Here is a 13073-nt window from a genome sequence, read left to right on the forward strand (position 1 = left end):
AGCCACGATAAAACATTGTCCAGAATGTGTCAACACATCAAAAAAACGAAAAATGCCCATTCGAAGCACCGAAATTCCTTCAAGAACATGGGAGAGAGTTGCAATGAACCTGTTCTCCTCCAATAGCCACTGGTGGTTAATCGTGACTGATCATTACTCCATATATCCGGAACTGACTCGTCTAGAGAAGCTATCATCTAGTACCGTGATCAATCACTGCAAATCAATTTTCGCCAAGCACGGTATTCCAGAGGTGGAGGTCTCCGATAATTGTCCTCTGTTGTCGTCCTCTGACTTCGTTAAATTTTCTCTGAATACGGGTTCAAACACGTCACATCAAGCCCCCATTACCTTCGGAGCAACGGACTCGCTGAGGCAGCGGTAAAGATGACAATAACTTCAATGAACAAGACCCAAGACACGTACCTGACCATCATGTTGTACAGGTCAACTCCATTCAGAAATGACTTTAGCCCCTCTGAACTATTGATGGCGAGGCGGTTGCTGACAAATATTCCTCTTACTCTCGGAAGGCTTGTACCCCGTCACCCAAGGATCACTGGGGGAGAAGCAAGAAAAACTACGGGAAGCGGCAACTTGCGTAGAAAATTACACCAGAGAGAGTGGCCTAAGATGCTTGACGGAGAAGTCGGAACTCCTAAGGGTCGGCAAGTATCCCACCCAAGCGACACTGGAGGTCGTTGTCGAGGGACAGAACATCCCGGAAAAGAACATGATAAGAATCCTGGGCAAGCGGTTGCAAGGAAGCCGGAAATGCAGCCAACACATCAGCCTGCTGAGCAAGGCGGCAGAGCAGGTGGGCCGTATGATCAACAGAGTCTCCCAAAAGAGATACGGAATGAAGGAAGAAAACACTCTCAAGCTAGTCAACAGCCTAATTGTCAGCCGAGACACGTACTCCCTGCCGTACCACGCGACGACCAAGGCGGAAAGAGAGCAAGTGAGCAAGCCGACACTATTCTCAGGAAGGCGTACAAGACTGCTCTGCACCTACCCAAGAACACGTCGAACGAAAAGTTGCTCCATCTAGGCATCAGCAACACCTTCAGCGAGCTCGCCGAAGCTCTGCTGGGAACGCAAACCACGAGACTCAGAGGCACCCCTACGGGACGAGCGCTCCTAAGAAGGTTGGGTCGGGACACGAGCTGACTAGTAGACAGATACGCGGACGTACCGGACCACCTTAGGAAAACCATTAACGTGGGACCATTGCCGAAAAACATGGACCCCAATCTTCACGAAACCAGACGAAAAGCGAAGGACGAGTACGTAGAAAGAACGCTAGCCCAGTTAGGCAACATCATAAACACGGACGCTGCCGTATATCCGCGCGAGAATGAACGCCTAGCTGCGACGGTAGTGGTAAACAAGGAAGGAAACATGATCACGTGTGCCACGGCAAAGTTCGCCGGCACAGCGGAGGCCGTAGAGATTGCCGTTGTTCTGGCGGCAGTAGAAGCCTACAGAACGGGCCGATCTCTCAAAATACTGACGGACTCGAAGGAGACGTGCAGGAACAACACGAGGGGCAGGATCAGCAGAACCTCCCTTTGAATACTCAGCGGGGTAACCTCCGCCGAGGAGAAACCCAGGCATAACCTAATCTGGATCCCGGGCCACGCGGGCATAAGGGGGAACGAAAGGGCAGACAGCCTAGCTCGAGGTAACGCATTCCGAGCAGGGCAGTCAAATGCTCCGGAGCTCCGCCTACAGGATTGCGAGGGGGATAAGCAGATACCTTTAACTTGCATAGGGGAGCTAGAATTAGATATCCACCACCACACAAAGCCCTAACAAAGGAGGAAGCGACCGGCCGGCGCAGATTACAGACCAACTCCTTTCCTAACCTACACATACTTAATAAGATGTTCCCGACACAATACAGAGCCACATGCCCTTGGTGCGATGCTACACCTACACTTTACGATATCACGTGGGAGTGCGAACGCAACAAAGCATTCCACCAAAACGAACACCCGAGTGCGGAGCAATGGGAGATTCGGCTCACCAGCGGCAAGCTCACGACCCAAAGGGCCTTAGTGCAGCACGCGAATGATGCAGCACGACTCAGTTGAGCCTCGGAATAGGAGCCCACCCTTGCTGACGAGAAGCCTCCAGTCGCTAGCGTCAGAGAAGACGACGGAGACTTCAGAACCGTGAAACCCTTGAAAGATCCAATAAATTTTTCACTCTCTCACTCGATCCTTCTTTGCCAGATGCCACTAAACTTCGGTATTTTGAAACCAAATACAGCCAGCCGAAGCGAACAGATTACTATAGACGACATGGCGTACGGCAACATCCGACCCTTCTTGAAGGAGATGAAGTCTGGGTTACAGACTTAAAGCGGAAAGAGAACGCGGTGGCGCCCGCATGCGGGCATAGGTCATATATAGTTGAGACTGGGAACGGCATTATACTTCGAAATCGAACCCATCTTATTCCTTTTCTCAAGCCTGTGGAAGAGGAGAGAGAGAACAAAGATATCCTATACGACGAATTTCTCCCTGCGACTTCAGTTTCTCAAGAAAAATCACAAACAACCTGCGCTGACGCCTCCTACGAGGAATCTCTCCCTGAGACTTCGATTTCGCAAGAAGACTCACAAGCAACCTGCGCTGACGCCTCCCACCGGCACACAAGGTGTGGACGTAGCGTCATTCCTCCCAAGAGTTTGCTTTTCTGTCAGGGGAGATGTTTTTGGCAGTAGATACATGCAGTGGCTAGGCCGTCTGTGTGGCTTGGATTGGCTACGCTACTGCGCACTAAGGTGAGGCTCGCGGCGGCTGGCACGCGTCTCAGGCGTCTCGTGCTCGTGCTGGGATTCGCTTGACTGGAATAAATCTGTCCGGTTGGCGTCTCAACGGTCTCGTTTTCCCCACAGTCATCGCCCTGCAGAAACTCAAGTTAGATTAGTCAACTAACCTCCACACAGGCCAATGAACAAACCCACACAAAGGATAGGAACCCTAGTTCACAGAACATACACCGCTACAGACCACCCAATAGAGGTTGAAGGCATAGATTGTCACCTAATAGAGCTCCTTCCAAAAACAAGAAACAGCACTAGCCTAGACATCCTCAACACATACAGCAGCCCGAGAGGCAAAGCAGCCCCCTTCAGCGCACACCATGCGCAAAGCGCTCCATATCAGCGCTAAACACCCGCTTATAGTGCTTGACGACTTTAATGCCAGACACGTTAGCGGGGGTATAAATTGAACTGGAGGAAAGGAGCACAGCTATGGACCCTAATTCAGAATGAGGGACTCACCCACGTCAATAATCCGCAACAACATACGCGCATCGGTAACAGCGTGCAACACAACACCACCCCCGACCTCACACTCGCAAAGAATATCACACATTAACAGTGGCCGCACACGCAGACCTCCCTAGTCAGTGACCACTACATAATTCAAACCTAACTCTCGCTGAACTCAATCACCCCTTCATGAAAAAGAAGCTGCAGATCACAGACTGGGACAAGTTTCGGAATTCCCGGAACGACGCCCCCACCCAAATCAAACACCTTGCGAGATGGGTTGCAGAACATACAAAGGACGTCGCTACAGCGAGATCTGAGATCCCGAGCAATCGCGAATCGGACGCAGTCGACAGCAGACTACTTCACACGTGGGAGGCTCACTCTGGCCTGCAAAAACGATGGCTTCGTAACAAACACAATATATCACTCAAGTTAAGAATATCAGCCTTGATCAAGGAAACAGAGACACACGCTGCAGAACTAAGCCGTAAGCAGTGAGGCAGCTCTGCAACCGCATGGAGGACATCCTGGGCTTAAGAGACACATGGAAATTTTTACACTGCCTCTTAGAACCGCACAACACGAAGAGCACTCAACAGCGTAATGTAACGCGCCTCACTCACAGAATAGGTATGCATGAGATGTCTTGATACTGAATATCAAAGACAGGTACCTCACGACTACTCCCAAATTACCCGGCCTTCCTTCTTGGGCGTGCAAAACCCCGAGCTCGACGCGGAGATAGAAACGTGGGAGGTTAGAGCAACAATGTTCAAACTTCACACGACGTATTCACCAGTAGCAGACAGGATATCAAACAAAATGATACGAAATTTCGACGAGAACTTCGTCCAACCCTAACAGAACTCTTCAACAAGCACTGGAAGGAAGGTACTCTTCTCACCGAGTGGATCCACGCGAGGGTCCCTTTCATCCCCAAGCCCAGAAAACCGCTGGACCTGTTAAACCTCAGGTCAATCTTCCTAACCTCTTGCTTGGTAAAGCTATTTTGAACCCGTAATTATAAACAGACTGCAAAATTGCAAGCAACCAAAAGAGCTCTTTCAACACACAGTGCTGGGAATCCGAAGCAAACTATCAGCATAAGACGTAATGCTTTAAATCTAAGATGAAATCGTGCATCCCCGACATTACAAACGCAGACGAGCACTGCTAGCCTTAGACCTCACTAAGGCGTTTGACAATGTCCAACACCCAGCCATACTGGATGCCTTATCCAATCTAGTAGTCGGGACTCGAACACACACCTGCATAGCATCTTTCCTACCGCACCGTGCTGCGGAAATCAAACTAGGCCCGATAGAGCCCCCCTCCTTTCCTGTGGGCTGCAGGACACCCCAGGGGACAGTCTTATCTCCCCTACTCTTCAACATCACTTCCATCCCCATTGCTCGAGAGCTAGAGCGCGTCCCAAATTTCTCCTACTCCTGCTAAGCAGACGACATTGCCCTATGGGCCTCCATGGGCAATGTCGGGATCTTGGAAGAAACCTTCAAGCAGGTGTGGACGCGGTAGTGGTGTGCGCAGCCTATATAGGCCTCGCGTGCTCTTCTGCTAAGTCTGAAATCTTACTACTCCACCCGAGCCCTAACCACAACAGGAAGACAAACCCCTCCATACACGTCGAGGTCAATGGTTTACCAGTGCCAGAGGTTAAAAAGATACGCATCCTAGGCATGTTCTTATAAACAATAGACGCAACACGGAGAATATCTCCCAGCTAACAACCACAACATATGAAACAATCTGACTGATTAGAAGAATAGCCAACAAGCACCGACGCATGCTGAAAAGGGCCTGAGGCGGCTGGTTCAGGCTTTCGTGATTAGTCGGATATTTTACTCCCTTCCCTACCTCTACTTCACAGAGAGAGATAGATGCACTAATACGATAGACATACAAGACAGCCTTAAGCCTCCCACAACAAGGTCCCACCTCCAACCTCGCACGTATGGAAGTACACAATACACTACAAGAACTAACTGAAGCTCATCGCATGGCGGAGATTCTCTGACTCTCCTCCACAAATGCAGGTAGGCACATTCTCGCCTCTGGGCAGCAGATTAAGCGAACAGGTCCACCCCCCACCCCAAAAACACCCACACCATCCCAACACATATCAGGGACAGACTCAGTTCACCCTCTGCCCAAACACGTACACCCAGTTCACAACCAGGCCAGATGTGAAGCTCGTGCCATGGCTTTACATAAAGCTCATGCAAACGACAAAGACGCGGTATACGTGGACGCAGCAGAGTACATCCTCAATTTGGCCTATGGCATCACTGTAGCATCGCATGACCTCAAACACATAGCCTTGTGCTCGATCAAAGACACAACCTCACTTGAAGCCGAAGAAGCAGCCACAGCATTGCCATTTTCTCCTCCGCATTTCACTAATTCTGAGTTACTCTAAGACAGCAGTCACGAATTTTGCACGGGGACAGATTCATTCTACCACCCGGAAAATTCTAAGTTCCTGCTCCACAGAACCCCGACCAGTTCAAAAAATTTGGGTGCCGGCCCACGCCGGCAACCCTGGCAACGAAGTGGCCCACTCTGTTGCTCGAGCGTACGTCAACCGAGATGGACACACCGTAGAACGGTGTAGCGCAAGGTATCGGCTCGTCACCTATCATGAAATAGCACTCCATTGCAAAGAGCAAACACTCGTCTATCGCCCTCCGCACATCTCCCTCTCGAAAGAACAGCAAACTATCTGGAGACAGCTCTAGGCTCGCAAATTCCTTTCGCCGGCTTTGCTAGCCCTTATCCATCAAGGCCAATACAGACCATAATGCTCTTTTTGTGGCCTCCGGGAGCCAACTTTGACCACATTTTATATCTCTACCGAGAATACCAAACATCTCTCTGGAACCTCACGGACAAAGACGGTAGGGAGACCGCGGTCTCCAGCTCCGAACCGGCCTCACAAAGGCGGTTGCTAGAGTGGGCTGAACAGGTCGCCGCACGTCATGGAATGTTGGCCACCACCCGGGATCAAGAGTGAGACCAACACTAGGCAGGAACTCATCCATAAAACTCGCCAATAAACTTTTCGCCAACCTACCTGCCTGCGCTTTTGGGGAATCTTCAGTGATGTTCTCTCCTTATTTGAGTCCCCAGGAGTCTTCTCTGCCGAGCTTGTCCACATTTAATCACTTTTGGTGAAAAACATTTATTCATGAGTATTCCAAGAGAGAGTGGAAACAGGCCTTAAGGACCAGCCGCTTACGATTAATAGGAGGGGTCTCTAGTCCGCGTTCTCTGTGGCTTCCGCGCAATCTGATGCCCTAGCGACGAGGATTCTTGGGCTCTCTAATACAGAGCCGCCAAGCAGGCACCTCCCCTCCCTCCGAAGGCACCTCCCTCCCCCCAATTAGGTTTACAATACTAAGGGTCGATTCGCCGCGCTGGCTTTGTGGTTAGGGCACACGGCTACTGAGCCTGTGTACCCGGGTTCGAACCCAACCTAGATGGCCGCGTTTCAATGGAGGCGAAACGCAATGGCGCCCGTATGCTGTGCAATGTCATTGCACGTTAAAGATTGACAGGTGGTAGAATTTTTTCCGGAGCCTTCCAGTGTAGCGCCTATTTCTTCCTGCCTCCACAACGACATAGGGGAATTCGTGGAGGCCCATCGACAGGCCCAAAACATAAGGCTTACACAACCTCCACAAGCCGGTATATCCTGGCATCTCTCGGAATCAGAATACCGGCCAACAACCCAACCCTCCTTCTTGTTCCTCGACCCCTTCACCGAGAGCTGGTGATCAAGCCACTGCCGAGAAATATGCACCCCTCCCACTATGATCAGCGCCGCAGAGCCCGTGCGAAGGCACTCCACCGAGTGTACGGCTCCGAGCAGGACGCCGTATGAGTGGACGCTGCCTGCACGGGTGAAGAAGAAACCGCAGCCGTGGTGAACTCCTCTTCATCCGCTCTCCTCACACTACCTCTCCCCCAGATACCGCTCCAGAGGCTGCAGAGGAAGCCACCATCGCAGTTGCCATCACCTGCACGGAAGTTCGACAATACCATTTGTTGGGCGAGTTTCTGCTCAGGATATTTTATTATATCCGGTATATTTTATTAGAATCTAAAACTGCAATTCTAAATTTTGCACGAAGCCGACTCCACGTCCCTGCTTTTGGCATACTGGGCTCGCCCGATGCACCCTCACCTCGCCATCTCGTGCTTATAAGTGCGCCTGCGCATTCCGGGAATCCAGGAAACGAGACCGCCAACCTTTTACTCGGATGTTTTTTCAACCGGTCTCAGGTGGCCTCGCATCGGGAATTCGCGAGGGAGTGAATGCACTCGTTCTGCGAGATGACTCAGGCCTACAGAGGATCGCGCCAGCTCTACCCCCTGCCCCATCCCTCCCATGATAACAAACACGCAACACCATGGCACAAAATACAGACACACATACTCCCCTCACCACTGTCCCTAGCCGAAAATCTTCCCTTCCTCCGCACTCCTGCCTGCACCCTGTGCCCAGAACCCTTCAGCTCTTCCTTTCAGATCCTCACCCTCTGCCCGGCGGACTCTCCCCTGCGCGGCCTAGAGGACCTGAATACTGGGAAGGACCGGGAGACCCTGCTGCGCCCGGATGACCTAGGCGTGGAGACCATCGCCACCGGCCGGGCTGCCATTGTTATGTACTGTAGGGACATAAACACTTGAGTGCAGTGGGGTCGTGCAGAGACCCATCGATGCCTCTCCACCAAGAAAGTTTTTTCTCTCTCTCTCTTTCTCTCAGCTTCTCTTTTATTCCTTGCCATTGGGCATGGCTAATGTGTCCGCCGAGATGTGAGACAGACCCTGCGCTGTTTCCCTTTCTCAAAAAGTAAATTTTTATTTTAGTAAGGTCATCGGTACGAATCCTTTGCACACACCAGGCCTAAACCATGGCACCTCAAACCATCGGATCAATATTCATATTGTGTTGCCTGTGCCACGTCCTATAAAGGACCAATGGTGACTTTGTGCGCTGCACCGTGCCAATCCGTTTGCCACCACTTCTAATTCCCTGCGCGAAACGGCTGGGTCACAATTTTGTCACTAATGCCAACTCCAATTGGCACAAGGCTCGGCAAACCGCTCAGATGGTAGATATATACAGAGGGAACGTCAACGTAGGTGGTAAAACGGCCGCTGTACCGTCCCGACGACAGGGTGCACGTGGTCATGTGATGGGGGCTCACATTTCGCTCAATGGTGTAGCAATTGTATCACAAGACCGGAAGCCGTCTTGAAATCTCGGACGGACAAAAAGCGTTGTAATGAGAGTAGCATGAGCTAACGCTCGTAAAACAAAGTGTGTATTAGCTCAGCTAATCCAGGATATACAAAGCGAAAGCTGTCGGCGTTCATTGTGTTCGTTGACGTTGACAACGTTCAAAACGCGGAAGATTTTGAGGCAAGGAAGAGAGCATAAGTTCCTCCCTGGGTCAGTGGACCCCTCAATCGTACTGTAAAGTACTTGTCGGTTGTGAAAGATGTAGGCTGCATGCATTAGCGCTGACGACGTTGTTGCAGACACGCGACACAGAAGCATATGCCGCAGCGTTCATTGGGTGACCAACCTCTCGCGATCAACCATTCACTGCCACCTGCCAGGTTGGCAGAGTGGAAAAAATGAAACTTTTTGGGGGGGAAAGGAAATGGCGCAGGATCTGTCTCACATATTGGCTGGAACCTGAAACGCGCCGTCAGGGAAGGCATAAACCATGGCACCTCAAACCATCGGAACGATATTGGTATTGAGTCGCCTGTGTCGCGTCCTATATAGGACCAATGGTGACTCCATGGCCCCCATGTTGGGATCGCCACTCTGTGCCATAGCTAACAACGGCCCTACTTGCCCAATGTGGCCCCCGTGTTGGCAATGCCGCTTTAAAAACCTCTGACCATAGCCCTACATGTACATTGTAGCCCCATATTAGGAATTCCGCTTCAAGATACCTCCAACAATGGCCCTACATGTGCCCTGTAGCCCCCATATTGGCAATGCCAATTCATTACAACGGCAATGATGGCCCTACCTGTGCATTGTTGGCCCGATATTGGCAATGCTTCTTTACTTGACCTCCAACGTCGCCCTACTTGACCACTGTTGCCTCCATATTTGCATTGCCACTTCTTTAGACCTGCAATGATGGCCGTACTTGTGCACTGCGTCCCCATGTTCGCACTGCCGCTTCATCACACTTCCATAGATTGCACTACTCCTCCGCTGTCTTCCACATTTTCGCAATGCAACTTAATTTGAGCTTCGTCGATGGCCCTGCAATTTTCAACGGCGCTTTTTCGTCAATCTCGTTTACATATTTGCGCTAGTTTCCTTGCTTCCAATTAGTTGCTTTGTTTCATGAACATCAACACCATGAAACGTTGACGTGTACTTACATAGAACTTTGATGTAAACACGCCAAGAGACTGAAAACTGAGGAGAGCTCAGACTCATTGCCCAAGGCAAACAACAAGGCCGCGGTGCCTCGGGGGTTGTGGCGCTCGGCTACTGATCCGGAGTTCCCGGGTTGGAACCCGACCGCGGCGGCCGCATTTCGATGGAGGCGGTACGCTAAGGTGGCCGTTTGCTGTGCGATGTCAGCGCGCGTTAAAGATCCCCAGGTGGTCGAAATCATTAGAGAGCCCATCACTATGGCACTTCATTCTTCCTTTCTGCTCTTAGTCCCTGCTTTATCCCTTCCCTTACGGCGCGGTTCAGCTGTCCGCCGAGACGTGAGACAGATACTGCGCCATTTCCTTTCCGGAAACACCAATTTTTTTTTGCCATGAAATATCGTGCAGGTGGCACAAAAACTTTGTGCTTCGAATTCTTATCCAACTGGGCTAAGGAAACTGCATCACTATGTTTCGTTCTTTGTTCTTTTTCATGCAAGCTTGGTGTTTGTATCATTTCTTCAGTTAATCGGGACAGACTCAGTTCAGCCCCTGCCCAAACACGTACACCCAGTTCACAACCAGGCCAGATGTGAAGCTCGTGCCATGGTTTTACATAAAGCTCATGCAAACGACAGAGACGCGGTCTACGTGGACGCGGCAGAGTACATCCTCAATTTGGCCTACGCCATCACTGTACCATCGCATGACCACAAACACATAGCCTTGTGCTCGATCAAGGCAACAACCTCACTTGAAGCCGAAGAAGCTGCCACAGCATTGCCATTTTCTCCTGCGCATCTCACTTATTCTGAGTTACTCTAAAAAAGCAGTCACGAATTTTGCACGGAGACAGATTCATTCTACCACCCGGAAATTTCTAAATTCCTGCTCCACAGAACCCCGACCAGTTCAAAACATTCGGGTGCCAGCCCACGCCGGCAACCCCGGCAACGAAATGGCCCACTCTGTTGCTCGAGCGTACGTCAACCGAGCTGGACGCACCGTAGACCGGTGTAGCGCAAGGTACCGGCTCGTCACCTATCATGAAATAACACTCCATTGCAAGGAGCAAACACTCGTCTATCGCCCACCGTACATCTCCCTCTCGAAAGAACAACAAACTATCTGGAGACAGCACTAGGCTCGCACATTCCTTTCACCGGCTTTGTTAGCACTTATCCATCCAGGCCAACACAGACCATAATGCTCTTTTTGTGGCCTCCGGGAGCCAACTTTGACCACATTTTATATCTCTACCGAGAATACCAAACATCTCTCTGGAACCTCACGGACAAAGACGGTAGGGAGACCGCGGTCTCCAGCTCCGAACCGGCCTCACAAAGGCGGTTGATAGAGTGGGCTGAACAGGTCGCCGCACGTCATGGAATGTTGGCCACCACCCGGGATCAAGAGTGAGACCAACACTAGGCAGGAACTCATCCATAAAACTCGCCAATAAACTTTTCGCCAACCTACCTACCTGCGCTTTTGGGGAATCTTCAGTGATGTTCTCTCCTTATTTGAGTCCCCAGGAGTCTTCTCTGCCGAGCTCGTCCACATTTAATCACTTTTGGTGAAAAACATTTATTCATGAGTATTCACAAGAGAGAGTGGAAACAGGCCTTAAGGGCCAGCCGCTTACGATTAATAGGAGGGGTCTCTAGTCCGCGTTCCCCTGTGGCTCCCGCGCAATTTGATGCCCTAGCGACGAGGATTCTTGGGCTCTCTATTACAGAGCCGCCAAGCAGGCACCTCCCCTCCCTCCGAAGGCACCTCCCTCCCCCCAATTAGGTTTAAAATACTAAGGATCGATTCGCCGCGCTGGCTTTGTGGTTAGGGCACTCGGCTACTGATCCTGTGCACCCGGGGTCGAACCCAACCTAGATGGCCGCGTTTCAATGGAGGCGAAACGCAATGGCGCCCGTATGCTGTGCGATGTCATTGCACGTTAAAGATTGACAGGTGGTAAAATTTTTTCCGGAGCCTTCCAGTGTAGCGCCTATTTCTTCCTGCCTCCACAACGACATAGGAGAATTCGTGGAGGCCCATCGACAGGCCCAAAACATAAGGCTTACACAACCTCCACAAGCCGGTATATCCTGGCCTCTCTCGGAATCAGAATACCGGCCAACATCCCAACCCTCCTTCTTGTTCCTCGACCCCTTAACCGAGAGCTGGTGATCAAGCCACTGCCGAGAAATATGCACCCCTCCCACTATGAGCAGGGCCGCAGAGCCCGTGCGAAGGCGCTCCACCGAGTGCACGGCTCCGAGCCGGACGCCGTATGAGTGGACGCTGCCTGCACGGGTGAAGAAGAAACCGCAGCCGTGGTGAACTCTTCATCTGCTCTCCTCACACTACCTCTCCCCCAGATACCGCTCCAGAGGCTGCAGAGGAAGCCACCATCGCAGTTGCCATCACCTGCACGGAAGTTCGACAATACCATTTGTTGGGCGAGTTTCTGCTCAAGATTAACTCCACTGAAGCCCGGTATATTTTATTAGAATCTAAAACTGCAATTCTAAATTTTGCACGAGGCCGACTCCACGTCCCTGCTTTTGGCATACTGGGCTCGCCCGATGCACCCTCACCTCGCCATCTCCTGCTTATATGTGCGCCTGCGCATTCCGGGAATCCCGGAAACGAGACCGCCAACCTTTTACTCGGATGTATTTTCAACCGGTCTCAGGTGGCCTCGCATCGGGAATTCGCGAGGGAGCGAATGCACTCGTTCTGCGAGATGACTCAGGCCTACAGAGGATCGCGCCAGCTCTACCCCCTGCCCCATCCCTCCCATGATAACAAACACGCAACACCATGGCACAAAATACAGACACACATACTCCCCTCACCACTGTCCCTAGCCGAAAATCTTCCCTTCCTCCGCACTCCTGCCTGCACCCTGTGCCCAGAACCCTTCGGCTCTTCCCTTCAGATCCTCACCCTCTGCCCGGCGGACTCTCCCCTGCGCGGCCTAGAAGACCTGAATACTAGGAAGGACCGGGAGACCCTGCTGCGCCCGGATGACCTAGGCGTGGAGACCATCGCCACCGGCCGGGCTGCCATTGTTATGTACTGTAGGGACATAAACACTTGAGTGCAGTGGGGTCGTGCAGAGACCCATCGATGCCTCTCCACCAAGAAAGTTTTTTCTCTCTCTCTCTTTCTCTCAGCTTCTCTTTTATTCCTTGCCATTGGGCATGGCTAATGTGTCCGCCGAGATGTGAGACAGACACTGCGCCGTTTCCCTTTCTCAAAAAGTAAATTTTTATTTTAGTAATGTCATCGGTACAAATTCTTTGCACACACCAGGTAAAAACCATGGCACCTCAAACCATCGGATCAATAT

At 51.4% G+C, this 13073-nt stretch overlaps 1 protein-coding gene across 1 annotated transcript in view; it reads left to right on the forward strand.

Moving 5' to 3' along the window:
* The window catches only part of LOC144134046 (uncharacterized), a 132846-nt gene extending 120025 nt beyond the window's left edge, over positions 1 to 12821 (forward strand). Inside the window, exons 2-4 of the mRNA XM_077667044.1 lie at positions 7815 to 7979; positions 12097 to 12177; positions 12637 to 12821. Coding sequence (XP_077523170.1) covers positions 7815 to 7979; positions 12097 to 12177; positions 12637 to 12821 — 431 coding nt within the window. The remainder of the gene's footprint in view (positions 1 to 7814; positions 7980 to 12096; positions 12178 to 12636) is intronic.
* The last annotated feature ends 252 nt before the right edge of the window (positions 12822 to 13073 follow it).

This window comes from Amblyomma americanum, chromosome 5 (genome assembly GCF_052857255.1).
Source record: "Amblyomma americanum isolate KBUSLIRL-KWMA chromosome 5, ASM5285725v1, whole genome shotgun sequence".
In the NCBI taxonomy this organism is placed as follows: Eukaryota; Metazoa; Arthropoda; class Arachnida; order Ixodida; family Ixodidae; genus Amblyomma; species Amblyomma americanum.